Raw genomic sequence first — 20282 nt, 5'->3', positions numbered from 1 at the left:
GTGCTCAAAGGCCAAATCACATACACTCACCACCACGCTGCTGGCCGCCACCAGCAGCATGTGGCTCAGGAGTCAGACATGGTCTGGGTTTGAACCAGGACATGGTCACTCACCGGCTGCGTGGGTCACCTGGGGAAGGCAACGCCACCTCCTCAGGCCTTAGCACCCTCATCTATAAAATAGGGTAAGAGTAGGACCCCTTTTTTAGGGTTAGTGCCAAGATGAAACCTAATGGCCCGGGAGAGCAGCTAGCCCAGCAGCGAGGACATCAGCACATGTGCAGGGTCAGCTGCTGTCACAACAGCTGCCCGTTAAGACTCCAAGACGGATCATCCGGTCTTCAGGGACATGAGCCACATCTTCAGCACCTCCTGTCCCCTCAACTGCTTAGCCCTGAAAACCCAGGATGTCCGCCAACATGTACATCAGGTAGCGCACCGTACAGTCAGCAGTCAGATATGTTCTGGGCTGAGTCCCCCCACCCCGGGAGAGAAGTGTACAGAAGCGCACAAAGCTATAGGTGAGAACCACAGTACCAGGGCGGTGAGAAGCCGGGGGAGAGCAGCCGGGGTGGCCACGGCAATCAGGGGTGGGGGGCTTCTTGGGGAAAGAACTCAGTTGAACTAGAGTTAATCTCCGTACTTTGCTAAGACCACTGCCCCACTCGGAGAAAGGGTGGAAAGTAAGTGTTCCCTTTCTTTTTGGCTGCTCCTGAGCTCCGTTCCAGCCCAGGGCCATGCGTCTTGTGCTCCTTCCTCTCTGGGAAGTGGGTGGCAGGCGGGGTGGAGGCTCAGATCCCGGGATTCTGGGATCCCGCTCGCTGGCTGCAGCACACACCTCAGGCAGCCTGTGGACCCCGTGGAGAGAGATGAGCAGCTTTATTTCCAGGACATCAGGGGGCACCCATGCTTGCCGCCTCGCTAACAACCCTAGGAGTCTTCCAGCCGGCCCCTCAGGATTCCGCAGGATGGGTCAGGGTTGGAACCTGCCGTGCTCAAATCACAGCTCTCCATGGGAGACTTATCCTGCCCTCCCACCTCTCTGCAGGAGCTGATCGGCTCCTAGTGCCAGCTGCCCTCCTACGCCAAGGACCCAGCAGTCCCTTGAGGCAGATGCACTGGGCCAGCGGGCACCTTCCAGGTGACTGGAGACCACAAGCTGACCTTGAATCGGGACTCCTCTGCGTTCCAGGTCAGTCCAGGGGCTCAGTGTCCCGGGAGACACCCACACCCTCCTCCAGGCCTGTGCCCCCTCGGCTTTCTGCTACCCCCAAACCTGCCCAAGTCCTGCTACTTTAGATACCCAACTCCTCCAGGAAGTCCTCCTGATTACTCTGGTCCCAAGGCGCCCACGGCTCTCGAGTAAGGGACAACTGAGCACTCAAATCTGCACAGTCCTGAGCAAGCCAGTTACTTTAGGGGAGTTCATTTCATGTTTTCAGGTAGGCTCCTCAGCAGAAGGTCTTCCAGGATTAAAGTAAACCAAAGGAGCATGCATGGGGAGCCTCCATGGTCCCCTCTGCACTAATTCTGAGGCGTCACCGGGACACAGCACTGCTCTGGGGTCCCAGAAAAACTGTAACGCATGTGCAGTGGTACTGAGGAGTTTGAGAACACGGGGCATAAAGGATGCTTTTGACCCGGACTGACCCGAGGCAGCCTTCTGGATGCAGGCTCGGCTGCTCTTGTCTTGAAGGCGGCCAGCTGGGCCCCGAGTTCAGAACGCATGGTGGATGTGCTCACGCTTTGGGGAGGGTTTTCCGTGGGCTGCCGACCTCTCCCCCGAGGCTCTCTGCACCTGTGCTCTCCAGGTCTGAGTCAATCTGCTGTGTGTTCCGGGGACGGGCGGCATGCTTGGCAAGGCTCTGTGACCCCTCGTCCTTCGTGGGCTGCGGTCCCACCCGCGGCCCTCCCCATCCCCCTGCTCACACGCGTGCTTTCCTCCTGAGTTGGCCGCATTCTCTTCCGTGCAGGATGGGGGAACAGAGCAAGGGCAAAGCAGAAAACTCTGTATGGCCGCTAACAGCCTACACCACTGTGGGCAACACATCCTCTCTCTGGAGCTCCCTTTCCTCATTCATTCAACAGAGGCTGAGAGTATCTGCCCAACCAGAATTCACTGGTTGGTCGTAAGGACTAAGTGGTCGCAAAGAAGAATACTATTAGGAAGAAGTAAGCATACGCTCCGCCGAGAAGCTCTTGCCACCCTCTTCCCTGTTCACAGCCCCTGGGGGACGTGTAAAGCCAGCCAGCCTCCTGTATTTTAATCTTCTCTCTTCAACGGTAAAGAAAGCTGTCACCAGAGTGTCTCTATCAGCCTCCCCGTGCGTGTTACCAGGCGAATCGGAGTGGAAAACCAGCTCCTCCTCGCTAATAAATTTTGGAGGACCACAGTGAGGACCAGTAACACTTAATTCTGGACTGAAAAGTCACCAAAGATCTACAGGGACCACTGAAACACAGGGGTGCACTTTCTCCTCCAGTCACTGTGCAGACTCAGCAGAGCCCGGAGCCGAGAACCCGGCCCCCTCGGCAGTCCCGCGCCGCTTCCCTGATTTTCGCACAGGCTGCCAGCTCCCACCCCTCTTCAGCACCCCTCTGCGGCGTGCTGCAGTCACATGTGAGGACCCCGTGACTCTCAGGGTTGTCTGCGTCTGAGCTCAGGGATCTGTCCAGTTCCTCCAACTAGCGAACCCAGGCAGGTCACACTCCCCCAGCCACCTCCTCCCCGGACACTTAAGCACCCCCAGCCCCAGCAGGCTTCTCTGCTCCTACAGCACTCCCACGTACCCATGGACGGTCCCTTCTATGCTGCTGTCCATGACTAGTGACCGGCAATACCTTAAGGATGAGGGACATTTCTGTCATTCCACTTGTCCTCACCCAGTGTCCAGTGAACAGTGGGTATGATGGATGTTTTTGGAATAAAGGAAGAAGCAGAGGGAAAAAGACTTTTCTACAAGGGATGCTATCAAAGCATGTAGTGTGGGACAGTGGTCCTCCACAGGGGGTGCAATTGCGTCCTCCAAGAAACACGTGGCAATCACAGAGCACTTCTGGTTGTCACAGTGATGGGGATGCTACCAGCACACTACAGTGGACAGGACAACCCTCACAGTAGCATATTACCTGGCCCACGATATCAAGGATGTGAAGGTCGCGAAAACAGTTGTAGGGGATCAAGGGGAGGCATACAGAACTTTCTTTCTGGAATAATCATATACATATATATATATATTTGTAATAAAATATTTTAAATAATGTTATATATTTTACTCATCAAAATTTTTGTGCCCCTCACAAATAATCTACACCATCTCCTTGATTTCTTTCATCAGGATGACCTGCTTGAGCTACAGTTAGCAGATGAAGAAAGGAGGCCAGCGGTATAGGGCTAGCTCGTGGAACAGCCCAACAACTGGGAGTAGAGCCCAAGCTAGAATCCAGGTGCTCTCACCTCATTCACTATTCTCCCCACTTTATTACAGAGATTTTGGTCCTGAAGGCAAAGGAAGGTCTTAGAAACGTGGGCCATTAGGACTAGACAGGCATTCTGAAAGCCTCCAGCATCTCTTTTCATCTGGGAGGGGGGCTCCGGGAGAGAATCCGGCAGGTGGCAGGCACCAGGCTCTGAGGAACGAACTGCTCGAGTCGCAGCTGGCACCCAGCCCTTGACTCTCCTCTCCAGGGCCCCGGCACGCTGCCCCTGCCCTTCACACATAATCCAAGTCTTTCACGCACGCTGCCCTTCTAACAGCCTCTCTTCTTCTGGAGTCAGCTGGTAAACAGATGTCACACAGGGGGAATTCCTAACCACTTCTTGGAAATTGGGAGGAAAGGAAAAGAGTCAACAATCAGCAGGCTTCAAAGAAGGCTGACTCGGTGTTGTCTTCCTGACCTTTTCCAGCACAAGGCCCACCTGAGTGCGGGTCAAGCTTTATCAAATAAGAGGAACGGCCAAAGGGAGTTTGGATATTCACTCTGACAGAGTTGCCAAAAGAATTTATTTCCCAGAAAGACGTTATGCTAGGACCAAAAAAGGAAATCAGAATGCTGGGAATAAAGGGCTTTAAAAATTTAGAAATATATCTCCTCTGACCAGAAGATACAGCCTGTGTGCTGGCTCAGGGTGGTTGGAATAATGGGGTTACAGAGGTAAGTAAGAGACTGTTCTAAAGACTTAGGGCAGTATTCCAGGCAAGTAACAGAGTCTCAAACAAGGTGACAGAGGAAGAGAAAAGGGAGACCAAAATAACACCTTTCCAAGCAGACTCCATGAGACTTTGACAATAACTCGACATTGGGGAGTAAGGACAAGGGAAGAATCAAGGCTTATGCCATCCAATATGGTAGCCATCAGCCAACTACAAGTATGTGAATATAATTAGAATGACAATTCAGTTCCCCAGTCATAGTGGCCACATTCCAAAGCCCACAATAGCCGCACTTGACTTGTGGTTACCGCGCTAGACAATGCAGGTTATAGAACAGTCCCATCCAACACAGAAAGTTCTATTGGATAGCACTGGTTCAGAGCGACTCTCAGGCATGGTCAGTAACGAGCTGTCAGGAAGTGGTTATGCCATTTACTACATAAGAGACCAAAGACAGAGGAACCATTTTCGGGGGGGTGGGTAGGGACAAGGAGTCTGATTACGGACATTGCTGAATGTAACTCAACCAATGAAAATGCTGGAGGCATTCAGAAACTCCGGAATCTGGCAGAAACTGGAGATGAACAAAGACACTGAAGAGTCACTGCCATACAGACTTGGGTGGGGTCAACCATGTGGTCATGGACGGAGTTGGAAGATGATATCCAAGATAGAGGTAGAAGCAGAATCAGACTAGAGGAGTGGGGTAGGGGAAGATGAGTGGGTATGAATAAACCCGGAAGCTCAGTGGTAGAGGGGATGTGAGACACAGGACCATCTTCATGTCTCCTCACTCAACACGTCATCTGAGGCCAAGTGTCCCCAGTGGAAGACGTCTTCTCTGACCACTCCAGCTATCCTGCCACTTCTGAATTGAGACCCAGGTACACCTACATTTCATGACACACTTTTATGTGGTTCTCTGATTCAGGTGTGCATACTCCTCAACACCACTGTAAACCCCATGGGACGAGGGAACTGTACCCTCTCATCCTCTTGAATCCTTCTAGACAGCAGACAGGCAGAACCTGGTAAATGTCTGTTGGCTTGTATTCAGCAAGTAAACCATCTGTGAGGTGTGAGATTATTCGTCCAGTTGCAGACCTCCCCCCCCCCCCACACACACACCTTAAGGCTGTCCTCAGTCTCTTCCACCTGAACTTGTAAGGAAACATGAAGAGACCAGGCTTGATCAGCCTAACCCCGGCCGAGAGGCAGCTGGCCAATGCCCATGGAAGCACTTACTGGAAGGGGAGCTTCTCGTCATTCGGCTTGATGCAGCGCACGTAGTGTGGCGTCGTGGCATTCAGGGTCTCCATGAGCAGATGCAGGGAGGTGCGGAACTGGAGAGACAAGAGTCAGCACCTGGTTATTTTTCTCTAACATGCTGCAGATGTGTAATTAACCAAGAATCTCCTGCAGACTGGTGGGTTGCTGATACGGTTATTGTCGTTATGGATCCAGAAGGACAAGACAAAACACAGAGACCCGGGGTCAGATTCCACCTGACCCTCCTGCCTGCCTTGCTGTAGGTCCAGAATTAAGGCCCTCCCATGTCCTGCCATTAGGGCTGTTCAAACTCAATGGGGGGAGCCCAGTGGCTAACACATCTGACTTAGCACGGTAGATCAAATGAAATAAAAGGGGGGGGTCAGTGCTGGGAAATAGGACAGAAGTCATCACAGTGACTGGAGGCTGACTATTGGTAAACCAGAGGCCTGGGAGCCCCAATATCCAGTGCCTGGGCATCCTGGAAGTTGGGACAGTAATGTGAAATGTCCAGAAGAGGCAAGTCCAATACAATGGAAAGGTTGGTGGCTTGGTAGGGCTCGGCAGGCACTCCCTTTTCTTGGGAGAGACACTGGACATAGGCTCCCACAAAGACCCACAGAAGGGGCCTCAATTTTCCAAGTCCCCAGGCTTCTTTAACTCAACCTGCAGATTCTAGGACCCTCTTGTTTCTTCTACCAGGTGCCTATGATCCTACCAGGGGAATGAAATGCACTGGGGCTATACTCATCCCCTTTCTCTTTCTGGTCAGTTCTCTCTAGAGACGGTTTCACGTGTCCTCCTTCAAAGAGCACATACGGGCTGAGCTGGGGGCTGAGGCTGCTCTGGCCCCCTCTGGCCCCCTCTGACCCTGCAGCCGGCCTTCAACTACAGAGAAGCTGGCCTGGCCACACACATCCTGACCCAGTGTCCCGCCAGAGGCTGACCTGGTGGCCCACGGTTTTCTTGTGCTCCTTATTGGATGCTTTCAGGGGGGGTCTGGCAGAACGAATGTTGATCTTTGAAGACGAGCCCTTCCCAGATGTAGTAGCAGTGGGAATGGAGTCCTTGTCATCGTGAAACAAGTCAGCCACTAGTGGAAACTAGAAACAAACACAGGAAGAACACTGAACTCAAGATCTCTTGGACTTTCCAGATAGCTTTCTGGTCCATACCCAAGACAGCTAAAAACAAACATCCATACTCAGACTTGCGCACCAAAGTCCATAACCACATTATTCACAGCAGTCACAAAGTGGGAATAACACAAGTATCGATCAGCAGGTAAATGGACAGAATATGGCCGGCCCGTACCGTGGAATACTGCTCAGTGACCTAGAGGAATAAAGTACACAATGCCCCACAGCATGGATGGGATGAATCCTGGAGATATATCAAGTGAAAGAACCCAGACACAGAAGACCATGTTGTGCATGATTCCATTCACATGAAATGTCCGGGGAACAGAAAGGAGTTCAGCGGGAGCCAGGGGCTAGGGGAGAAGAAAGTGGAATGACTGCTAACAAGTATAGAGTCTCTTTTTGGAGTTATGCACGTTTTCTAGAATTTAGAATTTCTCCTCTCTGGTCATTCCAAGGGGCCCATCTCTCAAGGCCCAGCCCTACCTCCTCCATGGACTTTCCCTGGTCTTCTCCTCATGTCTCCATCATGCACTCAGGTACCAGCCAAGGTCTGTGCTGGGCTCTGAGCCCCATGCTTGCTGAGCCTACATATGGCCTCCTAGACTCCCCCTCGATGGAGGAGGAGGAAGGCCTGGGTAAGAATTAAAGGAGAACATCCACATAAGCATGTAGTAGTGTGCACAGCATATCACAGACACTTAAATATTGCCCAGTTCTATTATCTTTGCTGGGGGGATATACATGAAAAATCTGTCCACACAGTAGAAATTTTAAGCTACAGAGAAGACTCAGAATCATAGAACTTTAGAGCTGGAATATAAAGCATAAAGATCACCTCTTCAAGGGGCAGGTGAGGAAAGAGGAACTCAGGGAGCAGGGACCCTCCAGAATTCTGTTTCTATCTCCATTCCTCCCAGCACTGGCAACGGTGACCAGTATCAGCTCACCAGGGGCTGCTGACGAGTGACTGAGCCAGGGCCTGAAACCCCAGCCTCCAATGTCCAGGTCAGAGCCTGTTTTAATAGACAATGGTCTGGTCATTTACACCAGCAGTATGAAGAAACTGGAAATGCACTGGGTTTAAGATACGCTCTCTTGAGGCATCTGTTTATCCCACCCATCAGCTCATCATATGGGTTACAAAGCAGTTAAACAACTCTGTATGTGCACACACGGGCATACATGGAGTCAACACACGCTCTGGAAAGTTCCATTCGCACTCTGCACTTTTCGTTGATCACAAACACAGCAGTCATCAGAAGCTCCCAACTTCCATTTTTAAATTTTTAAAAATTTTTTAATAAACATATAATGTATTATTAGCCCCAGGGGTACAGGTCTGTGAATCGCCAGGTTTATACACTTCACAGCACTCACCACAGCACATACCCTCCCCAATGTCCAAAACCACACCACCCTCTCCTGTCCCCCTTCCCCCACCCCCCTCAGTTTGTTATGTGACATTAAGAGTCTCTTATGGTTTATCTCCCTCCCGATCCCATCTGGTTTCATTTATTCTTTTCCTATCCCCCAAACCCTCATGTTGCATCTCCATTTCCTCATATCAGGGAGATCATATGATAGCTGTCTTTCTCTGATTGGCTTATTTCATTAAGCATAATACCCTCTAGTTCCATCCATGTCAACGCAAATGGCAAGATTTCATTTCTTTTGGTGGCTGCATAGTATTCCATTGTAGATATATACCACATCTTCTTTATCCATTCATCTGCTGATGGACATCTAGGTTCTTTCCATAGGTTGGTTATTGTGAACATTGCTGCTATAAACATTTGGGTGCACGTGCCCCTTCGAATCACGACGTTTGTATCTTTAGGGTAAATACCCAGTAGTGCGATTGCTGGGTCGTAGGATAGCTCTATTTTTCAACTTTTTGAGGAACCTCCATGCTGTTTTCCAGAGTGGTTGCACCAGCTTGCATTCCCACCAACAGTGTAGGAGGAGGGTTCCCCTTTCTCTGCATCCTCGCCAGCATCTGTCATTTCCTGACTTGTTAATTTTAGCCATTCTGTCTGGTGTGAAGTAGTAGCTCTTTGTGGATTTGATTTGTATTTTCCTGATGCTGAGTGATGTGGAGCACTTTTTCATGTGTCTGTTGGCTATCTGGATGTCTTCTTTGCAGAAATGTCTGTTCATGTCCTCTGCCCATTTCTTGATTGGATTATTTGTTCTTTGGGTATTGAGTTTGCTAAGCTCTTTATAGGTTTTGGATACTAGCCCTTTATCTGATATGTCATTTACAAATATCTTCTCCCATTCTGTCAGTTATCTTTTGGTTTTGTTAACTATTTCTTTTGCTATGCAAAAGCTTTTGGTCTTGATAAAGGCCCAATAGTTCATGTTTGCTCTTGCTTCCCTTGCCTTTGGTGATGTTCCTAGGAAAAAGTTGCTGCGGCTGAGGTCAAAGAGGTTGCTGCCTGTGTTTTCCTCAAGGATTTCGATGGATTCCTGTCTCACATTGAGGTCCTTCATCCATTTTGAGTCTATTTTCATGTGTGGTGTAAGGAAATGGTCCAATTTCATTTTTCTGCATGTGGGTGTTCAATTTTCCCAACACTTTTTTTTTTTTTTTTTAATGCAGTGATCTACATGTAAATAAAGGTGGTGGTGGTTCTTTAACTCCACGGTCTGGGTTTGAAGTTCAGTCTAAAAGCACAGACTAATGACTGTAAGGCCAAGGATCGCCTTGGATAAGCGGCTCAAGTCCACCCTCACTGCTGGCTCCTCGGGGCTGACATTGGCTGGTGACACCACGAAAGCACTAGGAAAATCTACCATATTCCTGAGTAAGACACGCCCCCAAAATCCCTGTTGGAGGCCCTGGTCATCAGCCTGTGGCTTGGGAGGTCACCCAATGAGGTTAAAGACGTCTCCTAGAGGCAAGTGCCAAAAGGTGACGATTCGGTTCCTATTTCAGCATTTTGGAAACCAATCAACAACTTCCGTCCACACATGGTATTTCAAAATCATAAATGTTGTCCTTCTCTGGGGGGAAGTAATGTGGCTGTCAGAGGAATAAAGACGACTCAGAGAGGATTTTAAAAATCTATGGCTAAAATGGGCATGTGCCAACATTATAAAAATGATACATTTATCAACTCATCATTTCCATGTACTTTCAAAGAACAGGAAGTAAATATTAGGTCCCTGAATGTCAAGCAACTAGATGGACTTGGTTGCTCATTTACTCAACAACACTTAACTGACTGCCACACATCCCACAGAGAAATACTGTGCTCGGAGCTGGGGACATAAATATGAGCAAAAACAAACAGAGCCTCTTAGGTATCATGGAGTTTATGATCTAGCATGGAAGGTGAACTCTCACCAATTAACCCCATAATGAAAAGCCAAATGACAGAAGATAATTTCCTCAAGGAAATAAACAGATGCACATGACTGAATGAGGACCCTGGGGTAGCAATCAGGAAAGACTTCTCTTAGGAAGGGATGTTTGAGCTGGTGGGTCATTGGAAGGGGGGTGGTTAGGAAAGCACGTTAGCAAGTATCTGCATCTTCAGGGAGCTAATTTGAAGGCACTACAGCTTTGGTACACACCCTGAGGGGGAAGCATGAAAGCCCAGCTTGTGCAAAATCCTCTTTATCGTAAAGGCAATGTGAAGCCATTAAAGGTGTTTTCGGTGTGCCTGTGTGTGCAGGGCAGGCGGGGGGTGGTTTAAATAATAGCAGCTAACATTTATGGAGCACTTAGAATGCACCAAGCATAAAATTCATTCAGTTCTCCCAAAGACCACTTGGTAGGCCATCCCCTTTTACAGATGGGGAAACAGAGGCTCAGAGCCCTAGATCACAGAGCCGGTCAGCAGCAAAGCGAAGATTTGCACCCAGACAGCCTGGTCCCACAGCCCACGCAATGGAGGGTCACAGAAGGGAGCAACGATCAGGGATCTTTCAGGGAAGATCGCGACAGGAGCAGCACGACCGAGCGAAGTCCGCCGCACAGGAAGCTCTGGGGTACAGCAGTATAGAGAAGAGCCCGCAACCTAGCAGGTCTCTGGAAGGTATGGTGCTATGGGGCCCACACTGAGCGAGGGTCATAAGACATTTTAGATCCAACTCTGCCACTGAATTAGCTGTGTGGCCCGTGGAAAGCTCCTAACCTTACTAGATTTAAAATTTCTCATCTGTAAAAATGAGGGAATTGAATAAGAGGATTCCTTTAAGTTTGATCTGGACTCCTGCATTTTCTCCTATCTGTAATCGCTCCCTGTTCGTAGATGCCCTCCCTTCAACACACAGCTAGGTTCAAGTTCCTTCCATGCGGGACCACCTCCTGGTCCAGCCGATCTCCCTGTGCCACGTCCCCCGCCTCCCCACTCCGGCCATCTCAGGCAAGGCGTCCGCGAACGCCACCTGGATCAACCCTTCCCGACCCCTCCCCGACCCAACATGCCATGTTCTGCCCCCACACTGCCTAAACCCGCCCTGAGAGTGCCTTCTGGGGACCGACCCTACTTGCCGGATCCAGTGGCTGCAAGTGGTCCAGCTTCACTCGCGGTCCAACTTCTGGTTGCTGAAGGACCCAAGTCCCTCCTCAGAGGCCCTCCTCCCCGACCGGGCAGCTCTGCTTCCCTTCCCTCCCACAGCTCTCTCCCGGCCGCTCCCACGGGCCCATCTTCCTGCCCATCTCCCCGCAGTGCTGCTGTCTCCCAGCACAGCATCTTTGCCATGGATCTTTTCTAACCCTTCTTCCCTGCACCGTCTCCTTCACACCTGTGGCTTCCACCACCCCCTTCAAGCCGGTCCCTCTAGTCTTGCTGTTCTTCCATAACCAATGATCTGCTCCGTGCCTTCCTCCCTGTGTGAGTTCCACTGGAATCTCCAAATCTGACACGGCCTACACAGCCCTCACCTCCCAGCTGCCCAAATTTGTATTAGAGAGCTTGCCAACACCCTACTTCTTATCCCCACATCCCCAGGTTCTGCCCACGGTCAAGTTCCAGGAGTCCTGAATCACCAGAACGCCGCTGCCCCAGCTCAGGCCTTCCCGAACTCTCCCAGACCACTGCGTGTGCTTAGAACCTGAGGGTCCAGCTCCAGACACACCTTCGTCCCAATGTAGCCTACGCGCCAGCCAGAGTCTTCTCCAAACACAAACTTATCCAGCCACTCCTTGTGTAAAGAAAGACTCGTGGATCCTCCCGGTGTGGGGCAGAGAGCCACCATCACAAATAGTGAGTGAGAACACGGGGAGCGGCAGAAACAGGAGTGAGTGGGAGGCAGGGAGAGATGGCCCGGGCACAGGAGGGATGGGGGACTGATGGCAGAGGCACACACGAGAAGGGTCAAGTGCCCAGACTGCAGCTGAGAAACTCCCCCAGGGGAAGAACCAGAGGCTCAAGGCAGGTTCGCATTTTAAAGACCATGATTCATCCAGTCTGTGGTGTCTAAACACAATGCTGACTAAATTGTAATTCACTTACTTTCTGAAATGGATTTCTAAGACATCTGAGTCAAGGGTAGAAGTTACCACATGCACGATGATACTGTTTCGGGAGTCTAATTTACAGAAATCATTAGTGGTGGCTTCTTCTTTGAAAAATCTATTAACTTCTAAGGTCAAGAGAATGTATTAAAGCCACACACGGAACTTTGAAATCAGGTTCAACAGTAAGACGACTTTTAAATGGAAGCCCCTTTCTCTTGCTTCCATCACACATTCCTCCCTGGGCCCCACGCTAGAATGTGGGAAAGAACATGGCCAAGGTGTAGTCTGGAGAACTTGCGTTTTATCTTAGAAGTGAGGTTTTAATTCTAGGTCTCGGCTATTGAGATGGTGTTTGGAAATGGCAGGATATCTGGGGTGAAGAGGGAGAGGACTTGGTTGAGACCTCACCTCGAAGAAAAGCAGTAAAAAGAACAGTCAGGAAATACTGATGACTGTACCATCCTACCCTCCATCCAGCCACTGGGACATGGCGCCTGGTCTAGACAGGGACCTCCTGGTCTCAGCAGGGTCCCAACCATAAACTAACCTCAAGTCTCAAGGAAACGTAGTCACACCCAGTTCCTGCTGGACTAACAATTCCTGCAGAAGAATGAGCATTCGAGAATGTTTTTATTCTTTCACTAACTCCAGTTACGCTTCCAAGGCACTGGGAAGTCTGTCTCTGAGCTGAGGGACCAGGAACGCAACGACTCCAGCTCATCTGGGGGCAGCATCCCTGGCAAGCAGCATCCACGGGGCCTTTCTGAGAATCTGTCCCCTCCAACCATGAAGACACTCAGACAATACCTCCAGACTAACCAAGCCCTTGCCTGACACTGCTGGTCACGTACTTCCAAATGTCCAGTGATAATGGCTTTGGTACTCTCTGCTAGTCAGGGCTAGAGCTAAATTTTTAAAAGCCCGAGGCAAACCTATTTGAAGAGGGATTAAGACAAGTATGAAAATGCTTTGTGAAGACCATGCAACAGTTGAAGAGAAATGTCCATTACAGCTGTATACATAGCTGTTACCTTGGAAATCATGCCCTTTCACTTCTGTAGGAATATAAGACACCTTTCCTGTAAAACAGACGCATAAAAGCAAATAAAGACATGCTCAAAAAAACCATTTGATTGGAATCTCTTGGCCAGAATCTTATCCATGAAACCTCGCTGCACACCTACTAAAAAATACACTTTCTTTTTGGGGTGGTTTTCACATAAGCACTGCTGCCCTTTGGGGAAAAAAGCTCCAATTTTTAGTTACAAAATATTTTGTTTAAAGGGGTTTTAAATGGGCTTTGGAGGAAAAGTCTCAGCACTTCTTTTTTTGTTTCAAATGGGCTTTGGAGGAAAAGTCTCAGCACTTCTTTTTTTGTTGTTAAAGACAAAATTGGACCTTCCCGTACTGGAAAGGGGATGATACAGTTTTATCGACTAAAGAGTTCTCTCTTCCCTACTGACTTCTAAATACAATCAGAAGCTTTTTAACTACCAGCGCCGACTCATCTTAAACAGGAAGCACTTCGAATGCCCTTGAAAGTGTTATGCTGTGTGTCAATTATATCTTCAAGCGGTTCTATGAAAAATAGGTTCAAAAATACTTTTTAAATGGAAGTAGGCTGAACGGCGACATGTTAGTTTCAGGTGTGCACAATGAGGATGCAACAATTCTACGCGTTACTCAGTGTTCGACATGCTAAGTGTCTCCCTGATCCTTTACTTCTTCCCTCCCCGTGCCCACCCGCGGAAGAGAGGGGATATCTGCAAGCGATGGGGAACTCAACATCAAAAATAATCGATTTAAAAAACTTAAAGATTCAGAGAGCTTGAACAGACAACTTCCCAAAGACGATGCACAGATGGTAAAGGGACACATGAAAAGATGCTCAGTATCACCTCTCGTCAGGGAACTGCAAATCAAAACCACAAGGAGGTATCACCTTCCGTGAGAATGGCTAAAATAAAAAAACCCAAGAAATAACAAGGGCTGGCGAGGACGACGACTTGACAAAAGGGAGCCCTCACGGGCTGTTGGAGGGAATGCAAATTGGTGCAGCCACTGTGGAAAACAGTACGGAGGTTCCTCAACAAATTAAAGTTACCACAAGATGTAGTCATTCCGCTGCCGAGTATCTACCCATAGAAAATGAAAACATGAATTTGGGAAAAAAATACTTTTTAAAAAAGCAGATGTATTTGCTCAAAATGGAATGTGTCTGTAACCTGTAAGAAACTTAGGGGTGTGGAAACAGACACATGTACAGTGTCGTTCCCTGAGGAGCAGAGGTCGAGCCAAAGTGGTAGAAAGGAGACCCAGAGCACACAGCCCCGGGCCTTGTCTGAGGTACACCACTGCCAACTCTTGGACCTCAGGGATTGCCACGGCCCAGAGTAGGTGGCCTTGGCCCAATATGGTCTCGTTGACCTCTGTACCATATCGGTCTCGAGCTCCCGTCTGCTGGGATGAGTGAGGAGCCGGCCTCGGGACTGCCGGCCTGGGAAACAGCACCCGGGATGGCCCTGGCTGCCCAAGGCTTACAGAAAAACCCATCGGTGTGGCTCTGGCACCGGAAATCTTAAATATGTGCTCCTTTAGGATTTTTTTTTTTTTTTTTTTTTTTTTTTTTACAAAATACTGTTTTTTTAATAATAAACACTGGGACCGAGAAACCTCCACTTCTAGTAGCTAAAACAAATCAGTCTGTTAAGGACTTAAAGTAGTGCTTTAAAGAGGCATTTCCCAAGTCTCTATTTATAGCTCTCCAGTAGCTGAGAAAGCAATTAGCCACATTATAACCTCTTAGGCGGTATAACTGGCTTTACTAATTGCATTCTCATTAACACTGTTTTATTTCACTGCTCTTGGTGGGAGGGCTTTAAACATCCCTCTGGCTGGTAGGCTACATGGGAGTCTTCCGGCCCATCCTGCTTAATTATTCATAATGATTTCTTAATTTCTTATCAGGGGTGCCACACGAAAGAAAAAAGCTAGCAGGTGTCCCATAAAATAAAAAAGCTCTAAATAAAATTATGGATTTACATATGGGATTTCAGATTTATCTACGCTCAGAGAGATGGAAAGTAACACAAGAAATGGGGCACTAACTCCATGCCACAGAGCCTTACATGTCTCTAGGTCTTTATTTTACACGCTCTAACACAGAGTTGGAAACATAAACCTCATAAGACTTCTATAAAAACAAAGTTTTAGAGATGACAGGGGCTCAGGGAACAAAACTTCAAAAACGCCACCATGACAGGTGCGGCCAGACATGTCCACCTGTCCAGAGAATTTAAAGCACAGGGAGAACCACTCTTTGATGCGTAGCTGCAGTCTGGTCGGGCCCATTTGCAGGTTTATAGGGACCCAGTTTCGAGCTTTGCTTTCTGCTTTCTGGGATGTCCGCAGTGGGCAGATGGCAGAGAGTTCTTAGCCCTCCCCCCCACCCGCTAGGGTCTGATAGACCTGGAAGCCCCTCCTGGCTAACCTTGAATGCTGTGAGGTGCTGGGAGGGGGCTGAAGGTTGGCATCAAGGTCACCGGTTCTTTAGAAAGATTAGTTGGTAAAGGGGAAAGCTAGAGTGTAGCAGGTGGGTAGGGAACGATTGTTAGTTATCTTTTAAGGGTAGATCCCAGACCTACCTTATACTCCTTATTTGGGAATACCGAGACTTTTGATGTGCATACTCTTTGAACCATCCACCTCACTTCTAAAAATTTACCTGATTGGTGTAATTGCACAAAGATGTATGCAAAGAGCATCTGTTGCGGCATTATTTCAATGAGCAAAACATCAAATGTTTAAAAAAGAGAAGAGACACATGGTCATGTGGGAAGACAGCAAAGATGTAAGTGGAAAGTCAGAACTGTGTATAATGTGATTCATTTCAGCTGTACCAGTTTGTGTACATATGCAGAATGGCACCTGATGAAAAGGTGGGCCAACGAATAGCAGAGAATGCTTTCAAGCTATTTAATTGTTGAATGTATACTGCATTTCTAATAAAAACCCAGTCTCCCCAACCTAAAATTACAGCCCCTGTACAGAAAAGAACTAACACAGCAAGCTTGAGACGATTACCCTTGGAAAGGCCTGCTTGTAAGGCTGACCCCTGGCTGGGTTCTGGGAACTTGGATTTGCGGGGGGAGAGGGGGTTCACCACACTCTGGTAAGAATGGGTCACTGGGTCTGAATGGTTTATGAAAACAATTTGGTTTATGTTGAACACCTGCTTCCTTCTGGGAGTCTGGAATTTCGGGACATGCTAGGTAAAGATTACCTGTGTAACTGACTCCCAGTAAAAAGGTCTGAGCCTTAGCTCAGACAAGCTGCCCTGGCTGATATGTCACATGACCACACACCAGGTGCCACTGGGCAAGGCCTCCTGCGAGCATGGGCCTGGTTTCCCCTGGACTTTACCCCACTCACTGCTCCATATCCTTTTGGTCTAAGTCATCACAGCCTCAAGTATAACTATCTGCTGAGTTCTGGGAATCATCTTCTTAAATAACTGAATTTGGGGGTGGCCACGGGAACTCCCAAATAATTTTTTTTTATACCACCTTCTTGATCTTCATGGCATTACCAAAATTCATAATTAAACTACCTTTTTCACTGGACTATAAGAACCATGAGGTTAACTATATGTATTCGCTAACACTACATAACACATAAATACCCACTAAAGGGAGTAAAATGTCAGTTAATAAAAGATGATCTGCTGGAGAGATGCCTCTTACTTTTCAAGATCCCCGAGAGACACTCAAAACAAAAATCAGTACACCGGCAGAACCCAACTCTGTACTTAAATGGAAAGTACCAGACTCTCTCCCTGCCACCCACCCCTCACTTGTGCTTCTGAGAGAAACATGAAGTTTCTCAGCCTCTGAGGCCACTGTGTCACTAACAGGAGGCCAGAGGGCTCTAAGCCTCTAAGAAGCAATGGCGCATCGTGCTCCAGGAGCTGGTGCCACCCACTTCCTCTCTCCTTGTGGCTTCTGCCTCCTCGGTCCCCACCTCCCCTTGCAAAGAATGGAAAAGTCCTATAACCCACCATGGATGACAGTGTCATGACTTGGCAACCTGAGAGGTTAATCTTGCATTGAATTTCAAAGTGAGGTTCACATTCATCCGGATTTCCCTCCAGGACGACTCATTCCCAGAGGCTGCACTCTCCAGAGGACCCTGGGCAGAAGGGTCTGCCCTGAGCCGGTTATGACCGTGGGCAGAGGGGTCTGCCCTGAGCCGGTTACGTGTCTATACTGGGCTACACTCACCCTTCTGTCCTTGGGTCTGTTTTGCCGGGTGTATTTTCTCCATTCCCGCACCTTGCCCTGTTACATTCATCTGAAGCTTATCACCGAGAGCCATTAATCTGCAATTTCTAGCGTTATCAGGCCCCTGCAGCCAGTTCAGGGGCAGGAGGTCCAGAGAAAGCCTCCCAAACCCTGAAGAGTCCCTTTCTGGGTTTTCTCCAAAGGGCTGCAGCTGGCCCCTGGGAATCGTGGTGCCCAGACTACCCGCTCCCCAGCTGCCGGGCCCTCTCCCCACGCCTCCCGACTTTTCAGCGACCATGTGATTATGAGCCGATTATGAGCCGGTCACAGCCCACGAGGATGTGAGCACCCGCAGGGGAGAACTGGTCTCATCCACCTTTGAGCGATGCCGGCTGGGTGTGGGGCAGGGCCTCACAACGCAGGCACTTACTCTGTGCCTAGGTCAGTCAGTGCCTCGTGTCCTCTGCCGGTAGAATGGACACAGTACTTGCCATCTTTCTGTTACGCTCATGAGAAGGAAATAAATTCTAGAGATAAACCTGTTTTGGAATGTTAGCTAGTAAGTGTCCCTCACATCCCATCCTCTGTTCCACTGAATTTTTTGCTTATGGGAGGCCCTGTGGGGACCGCACAGAAATGAAGTGCGTGGACAGCAGGATTGGAGGTGTCTGAGTTATCTGCCCACCTGCAGGGAAGAGAGGTGACAAATGACACAACGGCTGCAGTGACGGTTTCCTTGCCACACCTGCTGCGGTCTCCCCTCCTGACGGCCACCTCACTCCGCGTCCCCCGCCCCTCACGCGTCCTCCTTTCCCAGTCACCCTGTCCTTCACCATCTTCTGCTCTCTCCCTCCACTGGGCCAGCCTCAACCGTCTTCAGATGGAAATAACCCACAAGCCCCCTCACAGGCGCCCTGCCTGGCATCTCTGCCTTGCCGCATGCTCCAGATTGGGGCCGACACCCCCGCGCCCAGTCCTGCTGGGTCCTGCTGTGGGCGTCCCTGCTCCAGCACCCCTGCTCTGGTCCCCTTTACCTTGCTGGCCTTCAGGATGTTGATCTGCTCTTCATACACTGTGTCTCTGTTTTTCTCCAGAAAACCATCTGAGAGGTACTCCACCTGGGGCCCCAGAGGGAAACAGAAACAGGGGTCAAGTGCTTCAGCCCGACCGGGCACCTCCCACAGCTACTTGAGAACCTGAGACATTTCAGCTCACCCCTCTGTGTTTTCTGACGAGTGGTGAGTAGCTGGTAAACCCACAGTTGTTCCCATTTAAAACGCAGACCCAAGATGTGATCCAGGATTTATACAGAGGAAGTTGAGTATTCATTTTGTGGAAAAATATTGTTTTAAAAAAAAAACATTTAAAAAAAAACATTGTTTTAAAAAATTCCCATAAGAGGACCTAAGGCCTAGTTTGGGTGTTGAAAGGGCCATCAAATTAGAATCTGCATTGTGGGGGGATGCCTGGGTGGCTCAGTCGGTTAAGCAGCTGCCTTCAGCTCAGGTCATGATCTCAGGGTCCTGAGATTGAGTCCCACATCAGGCTCCTTGCTCCGCAGGGAGCCTGCTTCTCCCTCTGTCTCTACCTGCTACTCTGCCTGCCTGTACTCTTTATTTCTCTGACAAATAAATAAATAAAATCTTTAAAAAAAAAAAAAAAAGAACCTGCATTTTGTCTTTGAAGAATTTAATTTGAGAGAGTGCACACATGTAAGTGTGTGTACAGAGCAGGAGACAGATAGAAAATCTTAGAGCCCTCGCTGAGCACAGTCTGAGGCGGGGCTCGATATCACAGCCCTGAGACCATGACCTGAGCCAAAACCGTGAGTCAGATGCTTAACTGGCTGAGCCACCAAGATGCCCCTGGAGTCTGCATTTTAGGGTGACCCCAGTGACTTATGTGCAGATTACTATTTGGAAAGCAAAGGCTAGGGCAAGCAGAACAGAAATCGATGTAGGAAAATTCTGTGTACACCAGGTGTGGGAAAGGAGCCACCCAAAGAAGAGCGCCATTCTGTTCTCATGCCTTCCTTCTCCCTCCGGGGTAGATTCACGACTGTTTTATGGGCTCCTGTCCTCCCAGGAGAGAGACGCTCAACAAATGTTTGTCAGCCACATGGCTGGTGAGCTGCAGTCCCTCCCCCCCCAGCACCTGGGGCTCTGCCAATGTAATGACAGTTTGATGTATTACAGAGGGGGCTGGGGAAGGAAAGAGAAGGTAGACAAAGACCCTAAGAGTCTCAGGTCACTTGAATTCAAAAGATCCCACATTCTCTTAGCCTTGAGTCCCTGTAGGGTAGGGCTCACAGCACACCCAAGCCCACGAAGAAACTCACCTTGTCAGCAAAGTGGACGACAATGAAGGCCGTGTTGGACATGCGGGGTTTCTGGAAGTGTTGGCTGCCAGAGTGCCGGTCATAGAGCTTCTGGGCCCAATTCTGGTCAGTTCCTTTGGGGACCTGCAGAAACATGTAAGAGGACAGAGTGCTCTGTGAAGAGGAAAAAGCAAGCAGAGAGCTGTGGCAGAGGGAGATGGAGTCCACCAGTAAGTCGATCTCACAGGGGCCAGACCCCAGCTGGACAAGGAAATCAAGTTCTGGCCACGAACGCTTTGGATCCCGCATGGCCTTCTCTCAACACGCCAGGTGGGTTGGCTCCAGTGGTGTCCCCAGGAGTGCACTTAGCCTCAAAGAATCTTCTGGTCGAGATGCTGATAGGCATAGGGGAGCATCAGTTTGGAGCCCGAGGTCGCAGGAGCAGCATCAGAACAGTTCTGAAGATGTGGCTTCCCCTAGCTGGGCCAGTGGCCCCAGTGTCATGACAGTGCCATGCCCACCCCTAGCGCCGCGCTCCCGCTCACTCGGCCCAGTGCGTGCAGCAGGAACGCCCGTCCTCTCTGGCTCATCGAACCACCACTGTCTGGGCTCAGCTCAAGCCCGCCCTCCTCTCTGAAGCCTTCCCTGGCTA

General features: G+C 49.5%; 1 protein-coding gene across 5 annotated transcripts in view; it reads right to left on the bottom strand.

Moving 5' to 3' along the window:
- Nucleotides 1-20282, bottom strand: part of MYO5B (myosin VB) — a 339234-nt gene that overhangs the window by 82308 nt on the left and 236644 nt on the right. For all 5 annotated transcript variants that reach the window (XM_032310014.1, XM_032310013.1, XM_032310011.1 and 2 more), the window contains 4 exons: nt 19652-19774; nt 18348-18431; nt 6370-6525; nt 5399-5496 (listed from right to left, as the gene is read on the bottom strand). In XM_032310014.1, the coding sequence (XP_032165905.1) occupies nt 5399-5496; nt 6370-6525; nt 18348-18431; nt 19652-19774 (461 nt within the window). The remainder of the gene's footprint in view (nt 1-5398; nt 5497-6369; nt 6526-18347; nt 18432-19651; nt 19775-20282) is intronic.

This window comes from Mustela erminea, chromosome 13, assembly GCF_009829155.1.
Source record: "Mustela erminea isolate mMusErm1 chromosome 13, mMusErm1.Pri, whole genome shotgun sequence".
Taxonomy (NCBI): domain Eukaryota; kingdom Metazoa; phylum Chordata; class Mammalia; order Carnivora; family Mustelidae; genus Mustela; species Mustela erminea.
Note: the sequence above shows the minus strand (reverse complement) of the source record. Positions and strands in the feature narration are given on the sequence as shown.